General features: G+C 40.4%; 1 protein-coding gene and 1 long non-coding RNA gene across 5 annotated transcripts in view; one reads left to right on the forward strand and one right to left on the reverse strand.

Moving 5' to 3' along the window:
- LOC127493017 (uncharacterized) overlaps window positions 1–2,498 on the reverse strand; it is a 62,491-nt gene extending 59,993 nt beyond the window's left edge. Inside the window, exon 1 of the long non-coding RNA XR_007922912.2 lies at window positions 1,726–2,498. This is a non-coding gene — a long non-coding RNA (uncharacterized lncRNA). The remainder of the gene's footprint in view (window positions 1–1,725) is intronic.
- HMGN3 (high mobility group nucleosomal binding domain 3) overlaps window positions 204–18,554 on the forward strand; it is a 32,838-nt gene continuing 14,487 nt past the window's right edge. For all 4 annotated transcript variants that reach the window (XM_008263133.3, XM_008263132.4, XM_008263134.4 and 1 more), the window contains exon 1: window positions 204–1,714. In XM_008263133.3, coding sequence (XP_008261355.1) covers window positions 1,700–1,714 — 15 coding nt within the window. In that variant the 5' untranslated portion in view covers window positions 204–1,699. The remainder of the gene's footprint in view (window positions 1,715–18,554) is intronic.

An 18,554-nucleotide genomic window follows, 5' to 3' on the forward strand; every position in this document is an offset into this window, starting at 1 on the left:
TGCAAGGAATCTATCTAAAAGTATTGAAACCATGTCAAAAGGACGTAATTAGTAGTTTGAAAAGGCTCTTATTAAATACAGGTGGAACAAAATAAGCATTAAAAACCATAATACTAAGAGACTAAAGCACACCAAATATAGAATATCCAGGAGTACATAAAAATATTTTTTAAAAAAGTCATTGACCACCTCTGGGGTTTGCTAGGATACCAATTCATTAATTCTGAAAATTAATGAAGAAAAAGTAAAATATCAAAACTAGCTGCTTGATGATGTTTTTAATATGTTTTGCAGCTCTTTTGTGACCAAAATAATTTGGCTTTTTTTGTGTGTGTGTTATGGGCTTTATTGTGTTTTCCTATGATGTGAACCTTGCTTTCCAAAAAGATTTTGAAATTAACCTAGACTAATTTTACTTTTCCTGTAATTTCATATGAATGAAATCATTCAGTATAGTATTTTGTATTTGGCATTTTTCATGTAGTATTTTGTTTTTGTTATTCATCCATGTAGGACTATTTTAATCCTTTTGTTGCTGAATAGTATTCCATTGTATGTATTCACAATTTGCTTACTAATTTCCCAGCATTTTTCCTGTAGCTGTTTAAATATTATTTTCCTTTATTTTGCTAATACGGAGGATTACACTGACTGATTTTCAGATGTTAAAACAACTTTGCATGCCCAGGATAAACTTCACTGGTCATGATAAATTATTTATTTTAATGTTGATTTTAATTTATGAAAATTTTGTTCACTACTTTTGTGTGTATTTTTATGAGAGATATTAGTCTATAGCTCTCTTTTCTTTGGCGGTCTATCACTAGTTTTGATATCGGGGTAAAACTGGTCTCATGCAACGAATTCAGCAATGCTTTTGCAAAACCTACTTAATACCTTACAGAACTTTGAGCAAACATTCTTACTTTGTTCGTTTTTTCTCCTTATTTCCCAATTAAATCTATCCTAACCAGCTTCAAGTCCAGCGTGGAGTTGGCTGAAGTAGTGAGTGACTAGCAATCACAAATATTAGACAATTAGACCTAAGTCATATTAGGGACTACTTTCACTCAACATTTAGAAGGGGGAAATGAGATCTTCAGATTGCCACACTCTTCCCGTTGTCCTACCTTTAAGGATCTCCATCATCATGTAGCATTCACGACAAACCTCTGCGGCTAGAAATGCCTAAAGTTCCTACAGTGTATATATTTACATTACAAAGTTGGTGTGTTCACTCTTACTCTTTTTCCTCCCTAGCAACAGGAGCACTGTTCTTACTAACACAATTCAAAGAAGGAACAGCAAAACAATGAAGCTCCAAGATTATGTGGCCTGGGAGAGACCAGTTGAACTGGGCATGCTCAGTCGCCAGGCAGAATTTTTTTTTTTTCTTTCCGTCAAGTGGAAACTACAACAGCGCGTACCGTGCGCGCGGAGGTGGGCGTGTCCGCCCGGAATTTAGAACGCTGCCTCAGCCAATGGGGCCTCGCGGCCGGCTGGCCGGGCTCCTCATTGGAGAAGCGGGGCGGCGAGCGAGTGGAGGGCCTCGGGAGGGAGCCGCGGAGGTGCGGGTCGGGGGAGGCCGGGCTCGCCGTACCCTGCGCCTGAGCAGCTGCAGCGGCGGAGGCAGCATCCAGCGGCGGTGCCAGCAGTTCCAGCCCGTTGCTTTACTTTGGGCTGCACCCACAGAGCCATTATGCCGAAGCGAAAGGTAAGTCTTACCGAGAAAAGATTTTCGAAGGCCTTCCAATTGTGCTTACAACAAATCCTGTCATCGCGGTGGGTCGCACAGTGCGCGCGCGGTAGCAACTCGGGCGTCGGGAATCTCTGCTTCTCCACGCTTGTTTTCGGATGCCTGTTGCAGACATCCTCATCGATGTCTGACTGTTACTTTCCCTCTGGCGACGCGGCTTCCCCGCTTTACGAACTCATTCTCGCGGGCATGGTTTCCAGCTCCGACGAGAAGCAGCAAAAGCGGTGTTGCGTTCCCATCCCCGACCCCCCTCCCTTTCAGGAGGAGAGTTTCCTCTTCGCCAACTGGCAGGTTTGATTAGCGTGGAGGGAAGGCAGCGAGAGGACAAGTAGTGGTACGAGATCGAAACGGGGAGCTGAAGCTAAGTACAGAAAACAGCCCGCGCGGATGTTGGGAGTGTTCCCGTGAGGGCTGCGCCCGCGGCTGGGTGCGCCGCGGCGGCTCTGGGGCTCGGGGAGAGGGAAAGCCATGTTTAAAATAGCGCTCGCCCTCCTGCTCGCCTCCGCGCAGACCCGTATGTTCCAACTCCAGTGTCAATCAGGGCTGGGGACCGCGCGGGCGGGGCCGGGGCGGCCTGGACCCGCCCGCGGCGCGCGCCGGCCGCGGCGGAGTTGGCGGCGCGGGAGACGTAAGAGCGCCGGGCGGCCAGTGTGGCTGGCCCAAGGTCAGGGGCCAGCAGGCCCTCTTGGGCGACCTGGAGTCACAGCGCCCTTCTTGCGAAGGGGGCACTGGGGTCATGTCAGTCTCCTCTTCCGCTCCCTCCGTGCTGCGTTCCCTTCCGCGCAGGCCCGTGACGCCAAGTGCCTTGCCCAGGGACACTTTGTCCCCTGGAGGGGAGGGGTCTTTCCAACCCCCCCCCCCCCAAAACATGTTGTGTGATGGCCGGTTACCAAGAAAATGCTTCGCACCCTCGCACTGCCTGCCCCAATGTTTCCAACCGTGTCAACCAGAGTGTATTAAATTTGAAGCAAAATTACAAATAATAACCTTTATCAGTTAAAGACTGTGTGCTAGTGAGTGTGTGTGAGTGTGTGTGTGTGTGATTGAGAAACTAATGGAGTTTTAAAAATTCAGGAACTTTTTGCCTGCTTATCTGTCGTTACTCAGAATTTGGTTGAAACGTATGTGCTCCTTTTTTTTCAAAACATGAACATTAAAGCAATTTTTAAACTCCTAAAAGACTGTTGTGCACCTGTTGTGCGCCTCGTGCTGTGCAGCTTGACTTGCATTGTCTCCTGTAAGCCCCAGAGCACCTTGAGCAGTGTTTTCCGGGTTGAGCCGCCAATAGTAAATAGCAAAGATTTGATCAGGAGCTGTGGAGCCCCAAGTCCTTCCTCTCAGCCATTACTTACCCTTTTAGTGATAAACGGAGCAAGAGGAATTTAGGCTATCCCAAGGGACTTCTGGTTTAAGATGATGGGTGGCATATTGAGAGTACTTATACTTGTGATTCACTATTTAAATTTTTATGAGAATATTGTTTTTCTAGGCCCAGTGTGCTAGAATGAGGATAGTAAAATTTTGTCACAATTTTCAGAATTTTATCCAAGGATAAATGATGGGTTGAGATTTCTAGTAGAACTGAAAGAACTAACCATCAAGAAATGGGTTATAGAATGAGTTGGGGCCATCTCTTTACCTGGGATTTCTTAATAAATGTTTAGATAAACAATAGATTAGATGTGGACCTGGCTTGGTAGAAACCTTCCTTCTTGTTTAAGGGCTAGAGTTGGTGAAATTCTTACTTTTCATTTCTCACTGTCCACATTTTTCAAGCATATTGAGGGAAGAAGAGCAATAGAGTACGGGATTTTGGTCTGGGTTTTATTTCAATGGAAGACAGAACTCTGACAAAATAAGCTTGACAAGTCCTGGGACCAGGAGCAAACCTGTGTTCAGGTACCCGTGTGTCATCCTTAAGGACATCAGAGATAGAAAGCCTCTTTGTGAATATTAGGAAGGCTTTTCATTTTCACCTGGAATCCAAAGACCTAGGTTAGTTCCTTGGCAGGAGCAGCCACAGATTAAACATGGCTGTCGTGCAGCAGTTAAACCTTAGAGCTGCCACATGGAATCTTGAAGTTCACAAAACTGACATTAGAAACCACTGTTAAGTAGAGATGTTTAAGGAAAAACAGAAAGAACTAGAAACAAGCCACGCATCACTCTTCAAGATCTTTAAAGCTGGGGTCACTGCAGAAGTTACTTTACAGCATTTTTGTTGATCGCAAAACTGCCTGTTCTACAGTGCATTAATCTTCAAAAGTGCCCCATGATACGTTTTTGCAGTCTTAGCTCCGTTTGTCACCTATTTCTAGAAAACAAAAAAAAATGTGTTGTTTAGTGAACATCTGAGTTCTGCAGAGCAAGGAGTGGTACTAAGAAAATTACTGAAAACTTCCAGAATCCCAGCACTGTTTTAATGCTGTAGGGACACAGAGTTTGCTTTCTTGGAGCTTATATCAGTGAAGTGGTATGACAGGCAGACACAAAACAGTTGAATGACATTAAGGCTATTGTATATGTTCCCGAAGGTATAGATGATCTATAGATTCCAAAGGCTATAGGGTGAATAAGGAAAGAAAGCTACATTTGGGCTGGTCTTTAGAGTGTGGATGGCATTAAATATACGAATGGAAAATCAGTCATTCTATGTTATCAAACATTTGAACACCTCTTCTGAATGTATCTTAACATGACCAGGCCTCAGCTAAACAACTTCAAGGCCATAATATCCATATCAATATAAAATGTTATGACATTTCATTTTTAAGTTTTATGTATGTCCTTGAGTGTGATAGTCACAGATAAACCAGAGATTATTTTTTAATAACTACTGCAGGGTTTTTTGAAGCAGCACTTCGTGAGAGTTCTTCAGTGTATAATAATCTGTTTTTGTGTAAGATTCAAATAAAGTTGATTTTTCTGTTATATAATGGATGGTAAGTGAATGGACTGGCAGGGGTATTGATAAAAGATAACATTCATGAACTCAGGTGCGGTTGGAACCAAGAGTGACTAACAGTTCTAGACTGTTCTGGTCAGATGTCCACAAATGACTGCAGTGGTCATGCCATTATTTCATGGTCTGAAGCACTGGCCAGTGAGGTCTGGAATCACAGTTTTGGTGGGATCAGCAACAATAAATACATTTTCACATCCTTCTTATTTTTCCAGTTCCTTATTATTAAAACTGTTATAAATGTCTAGTGTAGCATATCAGAAATTCTCTAATGAGGCAATTTTCCATGAATTTGACATGTACATGGAAATATTTTTCATACTTAAATATTTAAGGACAAAAAATGCATCTGCTTTAAATATGACGTTAGGCTTTATCTGTTTTCTTAAAATGGAAAAGCCCAGTAGCATTGGAGTTGGTGTAGGAATGCTTAACTAAATACTCAAGATTTCTGATAATTGATCTTTCAAAGGACTATAACTTGTCATGTCACCAAAAAGAGAAACTGTAATATAGATAAAATACAGAAGTGGTAATGTAGCTATATAAAATATAGATAAATTTGACTGTATGGGAACAAACATTTCAACACAGCAAGAGAAACCACTGGTAACAAAATTTTAAAATTTACAAAAAACAGGAGAAAGTATCTGTTTCATATGTCACTGAAAATGGTTTGCTATTTTTAAAAAGGTGGTCTCACATTTCCTATGGCAAGGACATGTGTACTTGTATATGCTTACAGGAAAATAGTGAAGACTCAGTATACACAAATGTTTATTTTACTAGAAATCAATGGCATGGACATTATTAAGAATAATGAGATGTGGTTCTTAAAAAATAATCAGGGTTTTAAAATACTGAATGTAATTACTACATCATCCTGGGATACAACATTGGACACTCTCAAGCAATGTGAATGAGAGCGTACTTTCATTTTAAAAAAAGACTTATATTGAAGTGTGATCTGCTTTTCAAAAATCCACTCATCCATTCAACATATACAATTCATTGATTTTTAGTGAATTATAGTTGCGCAATCATTATCATAGCCCAGTTTTAAAATATTTCTGTCACTCCAAAAAGGCCCCTCAAGTTGTTTACAGCCAATCCTTGCTTCCACCCAGGCCTATGTGGTCCCTACTCTAATTCCTCTCTCTCCAGATTTGCACAATTTTATATGAAAGGAATCACACGTTATGTAGCTTTTTGTCCGATTTCTTTCACACCTTATAATGTTTTTGAGGTCCAAGCATCTGGTAGCATGTATTGGTAACCAGTACCTTATTCTTCATTATTGTACGGTAGTGTTTTCTTGTATGGATATACCACTTTTTGTTTATCCTAACACAAATTGATAGATGTTTGGTTTGGTCCAAAGTTTTGTTTTTAGTTTTTGTTTTTAAGATTTATTTGTGTATTTTCAGGGAGAGTTACAGAGAGAGAGGGAGAGACAGACAGAGAGATATTCCATCGACTGGTTCACTCCCCAGATGGCTGTCACAGTGAGGGCTGGGCCAGGCTGAAGCCAGGAGCTTCACTCGGGGTTCCTATGTGGGTGCTGGAGCCCAAGTACCTGAGCCATCTTCTGCTGTTTTCCCAGGCATATTAGCTGGGAGCCAGATCAGAAGTGGAGCAGCCAGGATGAGAACTGGTGCTCATACGGATGCCAGCATTGCAGGTGATGGCTTCATCCACTACACCACACTGGCCTCCCAGGTTTTGGTTATTATAATAATGCTGCCATGAATGTGTATATGTCTTTGCATAGACATAAGCAGATGAGCATATTTTCATTTCTCTTAGGAACATTACTAGGAGTAGAACTGTGGGTGATATGAAAGTCTATGTATCAGATTTTAAAAACTCCCAAACTGTTTTTGAAAGTGCAGAAGAGTTCCAGTTTCTTTACATGCTTGCTCCTTCGTGCTACCATCAGTATCTTTCTGTTCACAGACATTCAAAAAGATTTTAATTTTTATTTTTATACTCACTAATGATGCACAACTTTCAAAGTGTCTGCTAACATAATGTATGCTTTAAGTGAAGTATCCAGATATTTTGCCCAACTTTTAATTGGGTTCTTGGTCTTGTTATTGAATTGTGGGTGTTCATTATATTTGGGATACAAGTCTTTTATCACATAAATAATTCATAGATATTTTCTTCCTATCTGTATCTTTTTAAAAACCCTTTCTTCATAGAGTCTTGAAAAGCAAAAGTTTCTAATTTTGAAGAGATTTTTTTTTAAAGATTTATTTATTTATTTGAAAGTCAGAGTTACACAGAGAGAGAAGCAGAGAGAGAGAGAGAGAAGTCTTCCATCCGATGGTTCACTCCCCAGTTGGCTGCAACAGCCGGAGCTGCGCCAATCCGAAGCCAGGATGCAGGAGCTTTTTCCAGGTCTCCCACGTGGGTGCAGATGCCCAAGGACTTGGGCCATCTTCTTACTGCTTTCCCAGGCCATAGTAGAGAGCTGGATCAGAAGTGGAGCAGCCGGGACTCGAAGCGGCGCCCATATAGGATACGGGCACTTTAAGCCAGGGCGTTAACTCACTGCGCCACAGTGCGGGCCCCTTGATAAATCTTTGCCTGATACAAAGTGGCTTGTATTTTCTCCCAGTTTTCTAGTTCCAGTTTTTATGATCTATTTAGAATTAATTTTGTGTGTTGTGAGATGGTGGTTGAAATTCTTGCAGTTATCTTAGCCCCATTTGTTGAAAACCATCCTTTCTACATTGAATTGCCTACATACCTTTGTTGAACCTGAGGTCACCGTAAATGTAAAACTTTGTTACTAAACTATCAGTTACATCCTGTCATGTCAAATAGGTCTGTTATTACACCAGTACCACACTATCTTGATTACTGTGGTTTTGTAATAAGACTAAATCTAATAGCATCAATTCTCCCTTTTGCTCTCTCTTATGGAATTGTTTTGGCTATTAGATCTTTTGTGTTTCCATATAAGATTTTTTATTTCAATTTTTATAAAGCATTTATTTATTTGAAAAGTAGAATAATAGAGAAAGATAGAGATAGATAGAGTGAGCCTCCATTTGCTGGTTCACTCCTCAAATGGACACAACAGCCAGTGTTGGGCCAGCTGTGCTACAATGCCCATTCCTCCATATAAATTTTAGAGTCAACTTGTAAATTTCTACCAAAAATAAAAGCCTGTTGTGATTTTTTAAAAAAACATTTATTTGTTTATTTATTTATTTATTTGAAAGCCAGAATTACAGAGACACAGAGAGAGAGAGAGAGAGAGAGAGATCTTCCATCTACTAGTTCACCCCCCAAATGGCTGCCACAGCCAGGGCTTGACTAGGAACTCCATGTGTGTTTCCCCAGTGGGTGGCAGGGGCACAAGTACTTAGGATATCTTCCACTGCCTTCCCAAGCCTTTAGCACGGAGATAGATTGGAAGCAGAGCAGCTGGGACTTGAACCAGCACTTATGTGGGATGCCAGCATGGCAGGCAGCAGCTTAACTGACCATGCCACAGCTCTAGCTGCAATCCTGATTTGAATTGGATCTATATATCTATTTGGGCAGAATTGCCTTATTAGGGATATTGAGTCTCCCAGTCTGAGTAGGAAATGACCTGATAGCCATAAACACTTGCAGAATTTCAGTTAAATATTGATCTAAAACTTATATGAAAGTGAAGACTCCAAAGTATCTAGGCTGTGCATTTTATTTATTCCTCATTCCATGTTAAACAAACATGATGAACATCACCTTGGGAGATTAACAAGGAATCGGTGTCATTTCAGCTCTGGAATAAATGTGCTTGTTTTGAATGATCTTTCATTCTGACAGGGAAGGTAAGACGCATCCTGAGTATTTGTAATTCATGACAAGAAGTAATAATGAGTCTCAGGAAACGTTTGAGCCTTGAGCCTTCAGAAGTTTGGCCAGACTCAGTGTCCAAAGAAGAAATAGCGACAAAGGGTTGTTCAGTTAAAGGGGTTAGGGATTGGAGTTTAAGACAACCCTCTTGTGTTCTGAAGGTTGTCTTCTGGCACCATGTTTTTAAGTCAGCACTCATTATTTGATTGATTACCTAATTTGAATTAACTTTCTTTTGTAATCCTTCTAATTTGACTTGACCATGAAGTCTTCATGGCCTTTGTTTTATTCTCCATAGAACCTAGCACAGGTCCTGTAAATATCTATTTAACAAGTGCATAAATGAATTGTTTTCATAGAAAGCAAGTTTCATTATTTCATATACTTGTTGGGGAGAAAGCCCACTGTGGTTCTGTCACTTGCTGCTTGCTAGCTATAAGATTTAGAGCAGGTTCCTTAACCTCTACTTAAGCATCTGTGTTCCTGATTCTCTAAGAGTCAGTTTCCTCATCTGTAAAACTGGAATAATGACATGAGTTACTTCAAAAAGTTCATGGACAAATGGAACCAGAAGTTCAGATTATTTTAGTGCAAAAGCATTTCAAAATCCATGCATGATTTTTCTCATTTTACACATTTTCCATAAACTTTTTTAAAAGACTTTTCATATGCATGGATTTCAACTTTTTCTGGCACCAAAATAAACTTATCTTTGAATTCCATTTTCCAGGAACTTTTGAGGTTCTCTCATATTTTCTGCCTCACTCAGCGCTGTGGGAGTTAAATGAGGTAGTGACTACAGAGTGCTTTGCACAGTGACTGGCATGTGTGAAACAGTTATTGTGATGATGATGATGATATTTTTAATTATTAAGAAAAGCATGGTAAAGTAATATGCTTGTAATAAGCACCAAGCTTCCATTTTGTAGCAGACAAATGGCACTTACTATAGATACGGTACAAGCAGATCTCTCCTGGATGTCTAATTAACTGCAATTATAGGAGTAGATGTTCAACTACCAAATAACAAATGTAGTGTTTGTGAAAGCAAATGAGTTTTAATCTTGTGTATTTTCACATGGTTGATTTTTGTCACAAAAAATTATGTTTAAAAATATCTCCATGTAACATTAAAATTCCCTTGGCAAATCAGTGAAGTGATTCTCTTTTCCTATACTTTCCTCCTAAAATACTGCTTTTGTTTGCACTGCGGTTAAATATATTCCACTTTCCTGCACTGTACATTTGGAAATGGTGACTGAAATACATATCATTTAAGCTGACTGCTTTCACAGTACCTAGGATGTTGAAATACCATGAGTCTCCTGAGAATTTAAAAATCAGTGTCGAAGATAACAAACCAGATCGAAATGTTGATTTCCTTTTTCACTGGCTGCTTACTTATTGTACATTTCACCGTCTTCGTAACGGAGTCAGTTATTGTTGGTCAAGATATTTATTGAGTCCGGTAGTCTTGTATCTTGTGTGCATGTCCAGAAAAAGACCCATTTACATGTGCCCAAGGAAATACATATTTGGTCACAGGTGAAGTAAATAATATATGTAGTTGGAAGTAGAAAAAGTGATTTTAAATTTCCAGAATGCTTCCAAAATTTATTATTTTAAGAAAATTTATATCGATAATTAACATAAATTTGGTATGAATTCTGAGCCAGCCCCTCTGGATCTGAATCCCAACTTTCCCATTTACTAGGCAGATTACCAGTTGAGTTATCTTGGGAAGTTACTTGAACTCTCTGAACTCAATTCTTCATTTATGAAATGGACATAATACTGTTTTACCCCTTGGGCCGGTGCTGTGGTGCAACAAGTTAAAGCCCTGGCCTGCCGTGTCAGGATCCTATATGGGTGCCAGTTCAAGTCTCAGCTGCTCCATTTCTGATCTGGCTCCCTGCTAATGTGCCTGGGAAAGCAGCAGAGGATGGCCCAACTCCTTGGGCCCCTGAACCCACGTGAGAGACCCAGCACAAGCACCTGGCTCTTAGCTTCCTATGGGCTCAGCTGTGGCTGTTGCAGCCATTTGTGGATAGAGTCCTCTCTCTCTGTCTCTCTCTCTGAAACTCTTTCAAATAAATAATAATAATAAAAATAATAATAATAAAAATACTGTTTTACCCGCCTGCTAGGATTGTATTAAGAATGAAGTCATTTAGATCATTGTTTTGCATCTAAGTGGAATGTTCATTGTCATTATTAATATTATTCCTTTGTGCCACTTCTCTTGTAATTTCGTATGACGTCCTGTAATGTCCATGTGACTCAGAGTGTCATAAGCAGCTGAGTCAGGCAAGTTGAGTTCTTCAGATCCATTCTTTTAGTTTTATTGGTGAAGAAACTGCAACTGAGAGAAGTAAGGTGTGAGCCATGCTGGAATTTTGGCTTCTGATTCAGCCAAGTGCTTTTTCCAGGATTCTGTCTATAAAAAACTATGTGAAAAAGGCGACTCAGGTGAAAGAAGCACCTCATATTAAGATTGTATAAATATGTATTTATTCATTTCATATTAAAAATATACCCCCATTATTGAATTATGAATTTAATGCAGCAAAATTTTTGAATGTGGCCCTTTATTTTAGCTATTTTTAAAGTTTTTTTATTTGAAAAGCAGAGTGACAGAGAGAGAGAGAGAGACAAAAAGAGAGAGATCTTCCATCTGCTAGTTCATCCCCAAATGAACAAAGCAGCCAGGTCTGAGCGAGACCAAAGCCAGGAGCCAGGAACTCCATGCAGGTCTCCGCCTGCGTGACAGGGCACAAGTACTTGGACCATCCTTCCACTGCCTTTCCAGGTACAATAGCAGGGAACTGGGTCAAAAACAGAGTTGCAGGAACTTGAACAGGCGCTCCTGTATGAGATGCAGGTGTTGCAAGCAGTTTATCTCACTACACCATAGCACTAGCCCTTTAAGCTATCTTTTAGATTTGATTACAAGTGAAATATTTTCCCTCAAAGTATCTCTCAGAAGAGAGAGAGTAGCTGTCAATTTTGGTTCATCCAAACTCTTCTAACGTAAAGTTCTTAGTAATTATTTTTATCTGGAATAACAAAATATTATTTGAGGAAGACACATTAGCATGCAGTGACTTTAACCAATGCAGTTTGGAGTTAGAGAAATCACCTAATGAAACTGATAAACCAAGCATGGAGGAAATGGCAAAGAAATTTAACATAGGTTTGAATATTAATACTGTGAATGTGATTTCTCAATTCCAAGTATTGGATGGTTAAGGATTAGAGTAAGAAACAATGCAGTACTGAAGGGGCCTCAAACATAGATCTACAAGGTGAATGAAAAGTAACCATGCTAATGTTAACCCCGTTGTCCTCATTGCTTGGAATAAAACTTCCGGTGTCTGTTTCATGTGTATAGGAATATTTGAATTTAAGGCAACCACCTATTATTTGAAATACTTCATAAGAATGTCATGGATCATGCTTCCATTTTTTGGGAAAATTAACCTTGTGTTAAACAAGTAGTTGGGTCTTGTTAATTTCACCCCCAAAGAGTGATAGAGTTAGGTATAGGCACCTTTCAGTCCCTCTCTTGGAAGGTTATTTGATTTTTTTTGTTGTTGTTCTTTTCTTCTACCAACCAGCTTATTACTGGTGGCCTTTTTTCTCCAGAGTTAGATTTGTGACAGAGAATACCAAATAATTGTTAAATATAAATTGTTATATAATACAAAAATAATAATTTTAAAATACTGGCCAGCAAATTGGAGGAAAATCCCCTCAACATAATACATTCTATAGGCTCAAAGAAACGACTGTTGGTTTCTTTGTGCTGTTGTAGCTACTCCAGCTTTTCCGCATTGGCATGGCTAACCCAGGAGTTGATGTGGGATTTATTCTACGCCAGCTGAAAATGATGGCTTGAGTTCCGTTAAGTATTCAGTTTTTAGCTGATTCACAGAAGTTGTAAAGCATGGTTGGTGTTGCTTAAACTCTTGGAAGTAATATGTCACAGCCTTCGCTTACCAGTTAAGACTTGGGAAGTTTGACATAGGAAGGTCCAGCACTCCCTGCTGAGAACCCTGAGATCTCCTTTGTGGCTGAGGATGATGGCCCTAGGGGTATACTAACTAGAGTTACACTTCCTTTAGCTATTACTGCCTTTATCTGCATTAACAAGTCCACAAGCTAATGCCATCTGGAGCAGTTCCCAAGCACCTGTTGAATGATGTTAAGAATTTTCCTTTCTTCTCTGAAGAGCTTAAGTTAAGAAGAAGAAACTGGGAGCTCATTATGCCCAGAGTGCTCTTCTGTGTGGTGGGAACCACAAAAAGAACCCCAGCAATATATGTTGATTCCTTACAGTCTGTGGGACAAAAATTCTGAGCATGGGGGCCAGCATCATGATTCAGTGGGTTAAGCCTCCACCTGGGACACAAGCATCCCATATGAGTGCTGGTTCAAGTCCTGGCTGCTCCACTTCTGATCCAGCTCCTGGCAGTGTGTCTGGTGGGTCCCTTCCACCCATAGGTGACCCACATGGAGTTCCAGATTCCTGGCTTGGGCTGGCCCAGCCTCAGCCTTTGTGACTGTTTCAGAAGTGAACCAGCAAATGGAAGATCTCTCTGTTTGTCTCTTTCTCTGTCTCTCTCTCCTCTGCCCCATCTACCCTGTGTAACTCCTGACTTTCAAATTAATAAAAACTTTTTTTTAATTCCAAATTTCTTTTCTTGGTAAGGTTTAAGGAAAATACAGTTATGTTCCCTTGAAAACCTTCCTTGGCCAGCACCGCAGCTCAATAGGCTAATCCTCCGCCTGTGGCGCCGGCACACCGGATTCAAGTCCCGGTTGGGGCGCTGGATTCTGTCCTGGTTGCCCCTCTTCCAGGCCAGCTCTCTGCTGTGGCCAGGGAGTGCAGTGGAGGATGGCCCAAGTCCTTGGGCCCTGCACCCCATGGGAGACCAGGAGAAGCACCTGGCTCCTGGCTTCAGATCAGCGTGGTGCGCCGGCCGCAGCGGCTATTGAGGGGTGAACCAGCAGAAAAGGAAGACCCTTCTCTCTGTCTCTCTCTCACTGTCCACTCTGCCTGTCAATAAAAAAAAAAGAAGAAAGAAAACCTGCCTTGGCCCCTTGCCTCATCAGCCTTCCTAGAGATAACCATTATCTTGAATTTGGTGTGTATGATTCCAGTCTCTTTTTATACACATACATATTTGTGTCTGTAATATTGATTGGTACATACTTTAAATTGATAAAAGTGGAACCAGGCGCTATGAATATATTTGCTCTGTTTCTTCCCTCTGTCATTTCACATTATAATGAATGGGTATAATCTGCTTAGGTATAATGTGAGTCCTGGCCTATTTGGACTTCTTCTAATTATTTACTGCGTATTTCCTATTTATCATGTGTTTTTATTTTGTTTTTCTTTGCCTTTTCTTTCATTCCTCCTGATTTGGAAGGTTATAGGTATTATTTCTGTTACTTTTTTCAAGTTTAGTTTATTTGAAAGGCAGACAGAGAGAAAGAGAGAGAGAGCAGGGCCAGCACTGTGGCATAGCGGTAAAGCCGCCGCCTGCAATGCCGGCATCCCATATGGGTGCCAGTTCAAGTCCCTGCTGCTCCACTTCCGATCCAGCTCACTGCTATGGCCTGGGAAAGCAATGGAAGATGGCTCAAGTCCTTGGGCCCCTGCACCCGCATGGGAGACCTGGAAGAAGCTCCTGGCTCCTGGCTTCAGATTGGCACAGCTCCGACCATTGCAGCCAGTTGTGGAGTGAACCAGTGGATGGAAGACCTCTCTCTCTCTGCCTCTCCTCTCTCTGTGTAACTGACTTTCAAATAAACAAATATTTAAAGAAAAGAGAGAGAGGAAGATATCTTCCATCATCTGGTTCATTCTCCAGATGCTTGCAACAGCTGATGCTGAGCTAGGCCAAAGCCAGGAGCCAGAAACTCCATCCAGGTCTCCCACATGGGTGTCAGGGGCCCAAGGACTTGAGGCATCACCTGCTGCATCTCAGGGTGCCCATTAAAAGAAGCTCAATTGGAAGCAGATGCAAGACTCAGTCAGAGGCTCTCTGATATCGGGTGCAGATATCCCAAGCAGGAGCTTAGCCCAGTGAACTACAGTGCTCACCTCTGTTCTTACATCTTTATAATTTTGTACATTTTTTAAAGAGTTATTTATTTGAAAGAGTTATGGGGGATGGAGGGGAGAGAGAGAGAGAATATGAATGAGAATCTTCCATTTGCTAGTTCACTCCCCAAGTTGTTGGCAATGGCCAGGGCTGGGACAGACAGAAGCCAGGAGACAGGAGCTTCATCCGGATCTCCCACATGAGTGATGGGGCCAAAACACTGGCCATCTCCAGCTGTTTTTCCTGTGCCATTATCAGGAAGTTGTATCAGAAATAAAGCAGCAAGGACATTAACCAGCACCCATATGGGAGGCTGGCATCGCAGGCAGTGGCTTTACCCACTATACCACAATGCAAGACTTAGGTTCTTATATTTTTTTTAACTTTTATTTAATGAATATAAATTTCCAAAGTACGATTTATGGATTACAATGGCTTCCCCCACATACCGTCCCTCCCACCCACTACCCTCCCCTTTCCCACTCCCTCTCCCCTTCCATTCACATCAAGATTCATTTTCGATTATCTTAATATACAGAAGATCAGCTTAGTATACATTAAGTAAGGATTTCAGCAGTTTGCTCCCACACAGAAACATAGAGTGAAAAATAATAGATGATTTTTTTTTAAATGATGATGAAATCAGATCAGACCTATTGTCATGTTTAATCCCAGTGAGAGTCAAGTTGGGAGTTGATAATTTCTTTTTTTTTCTTTTTTTTTTTTTTTTTACAGAGGATCAGTTTAGTATACATTAAGTAAAGATTTCAACAGTTTGCACCCCCATAGAAACACAAAGTGAAATATATTGTTTGAGTACTCGTTATAGCATTAAATCTCAATGTACAGCACATTAAGGATAGAGATCCTACATGAGGAGTAAGTGCACAGTGACTCCTGTTGTTGACTTTACCAATTGACACTCCTGTCTATGGCATCAGTAATCTCCCTATGCTCCAGTCATGAGTTTCCAAGGCTATGGAAGCCCTCTGAGTTCTCCGATTCTTATCTTGTTTAGACAAGGTCATAGTCAAAGTGGAGGTTCTCTCCTCCCTTCAGAGAAAGGTACCTCCTTCTTTGAAGACCTGTTCTTTCCACTGGGATCTCACTCGTAGAGATCTTTTGCCAGAGTGTCTTGGCTTTCCATGCCTGAAATACTCTCATGGGCTTTTCAGCCAGATCTGAATGCCTTTAGGGCTGATTCTGAGGCCAGAGTGCTATTTAGGACATCTGCCATTCTATGAGTCTGCTGAGTATCTCACTTCCCATGTTGGATCATTCTCCCCTTTATTTATTCCATCGGTTAGTGTTAGCAGGTACTAGACTTGTTTATGTGCTCCCTTTGACTCTTAGTCCTTTCATTATGATCAATTGTGAACTGAAATTGATCACTTGGTGTAGTGACATGGCATTGGTACATGCCACCTTGATGGGATTAAATTGGAATCCCCTGGTATGTTTCTAACTCTACCATTTGGGGCAAGTCAGCTTGAGCATGTCCCAAATTATACATCTCTTCCCTCTCTTATTCCCACTCTTATGTTTAACAGGGATCACATTTCAGTTAATTTTTAACACTTAAGAGTAACTGTGTATTAATTACAGAATTAAACCAGTCATATTAAGTAGAACAGACAAAAAAACTACTAAGAGGGATAATGTATTAAGTTGTTCATTAACAGTCAGGGCTATGCTGATCAAGTCACCGTTTCCCATAGTGTCCATTTCACTTCAGGAGGTTTCCTTTTTGGTGTTCAGTCAGTTGTCACCGATCAGGGAGAACATATGGTAATTGTCCCTTTGGGATTGGCTTATTTCACTCAGCATGATGTGTTCCAGATTCCTCCATTTTGTTGCAAATGACTGGATTTCGTTGTTTCTTAGTGCGGTATAGTATTCTAAAGAGTACATGTCCCATAATTTCTTTATCCAGTCTACCGTTGATGGGCATTTAGGTTGGTTCCAGGTCTTAGCTATTGTGAATTGAGCTGCAATAAACATTAGGGTGCAGACCGCTTTTTTGTTTGCCAATTTAAATTCCTTTGGGTAAATTCCAAGGAGTGGGATGGCTGGGTCGAACGGTAGGGTTATCTTCAGGTTTCTGAGGAATCTCCAGACTGACTTCCATAGTGGCTTGACCAGTTTGCATTCCCACCAACAGTGGGTTAGTGTCCATTTTCCCCACATCCTCGCCAGCATCTGTTGTTGGTAGATTTCTGCATGTGAGCCATTCTAACCGGGGTGAGGTGAAACCTCATTGTGGTTTTGATTTGCATTTCCCTGATTGCTAATGACCTTGAACATTTTTTCATGTGCCTGTTGGCCATTTGGATTTCCTCTTTTGAAAAATGTCTATTGAGGTCCTTGGCCCATCTCTTAATTGGGTTGTTGGTTTTGTTTTTGTGGAGTTTCTTGATCTCTTTGTAGATTCTGGTTATTAACCCTTTATCTGTTGCATAGTTTGCAAATATTTTTTCCCATTCTGTCGGTTGTCTCTTCACTCTCCTGACTGTTTCTTTTGCAGTACAGAAACTTCTCAATTTGATGCAATCCCAATAGTTAATTTTGGCTTTGACTGCCTGTGCCTCCCGGGTCTTTTCCAGAAACTCTTTGCCTGTGCCAATATCTTGAAGGGTTTCTCCAATGTTCTCTAGTAACTTGATGGTGTCAGGTCGTAGATTTAGGTCTTTAATCCATGTTGAGTGGATTTTTGTGTAAGGTGTAAGGTAGGGGTCTTGCTTCATGCTTCTGCACGTGGAAATCCAGTTTTCCCAGCACCATTTATTGAATAGACTGTCCTTGCTCCAGGAATTGGTTTTAGATCCTTGATCAAATATAAGTTGGCTGTAGATGTTTGGGTTGATTTCTGGTGTTTCAATTCTGTTCCATTGGTCTATCCATCTGTTTCTGTTCCAGTACCATGCTGTTTTGATTACAACTGCCCTGTAGTATGTCCTGAAATCTGGTATTGTGATGCCTCCGGCTTTGTTTTTGTTGTACAAGATTGCTTTAGCTATTCGAGGTCTCTTGTGCCTCCATATAAATTTCAGCACCAATTTTTCCAGATCTGAGAAGAAGGTCTTCGGTATCTTGATTGGTATTGCATTGAATTTATAAATTGCTTTTGGGAGAATGGACATTTTGATGATATTGATTCTTCCAATCCATGAGCATGGAAGATTTTTCCATTTCTTGGTATCCTCTTCTATTTCTTTCTTTAAGGTTTTGTAATTTTCATCATTGAGATCTTTAACGTCCTTGGTTAAGTTTATTCCAAGGTATTTGATTGTTTTTGTAGCTATTGTGAATGGGATTGATCTTAGAAGGTTCTTATATTTTTTAACAGTGATCTTTAAATTTTATTTTAACAGGATCTAAAATTATTCTGTATCTGTATCATCTTCAAGATGATACAACCTTTAACATCTTAGCTAGCTACCCCTTTCCCATCGCCTGTGGTTGTTATTGTCTAGAGCTTCCCTGTTCAGTGTGGTAGCCACTCACTGCATAAGGTTATTAAGTATATAAAAAGAATGAGAAGCTAATTTTAAATTTTACTTAATTTTAACTAACTTAAATGTAAAAACTGACATGAGAAGATTATAGGAAAATTTAAGATATGTTTGGAACAACCTGAATGAAATTGCTATAACTAATATGAATTCTTAGTACAAATCAGATAGTCACAATAACTATAGTGTTTGCATGGAGATGTGCTGTAATTATAAAATACATACCAGATTTTAAAAATTTGATACAAAAAATTGTGAAATATCTCCTGATAATTTGTATATTATTTGCATGCTGATATGTTTACATTTTAGACATATTTGGTTAGATGAAATATTTTAATTTCACCTGCTTCTTT

The sequence above is a fragment of the Oryctolagus cuniculus genome, chromosome 5, assembly GCF_964237555.1.
Source record: "Oryctolagus cuniculus chromosome 5, mOryCun1.1, whole genome shotgun sequence".
NCBI lineage: Eukaryota > Metazoa > Chordata > Mammalia > Lagomorpha > Leporidae > Oryctolagus > Oryctolagus cuniculus.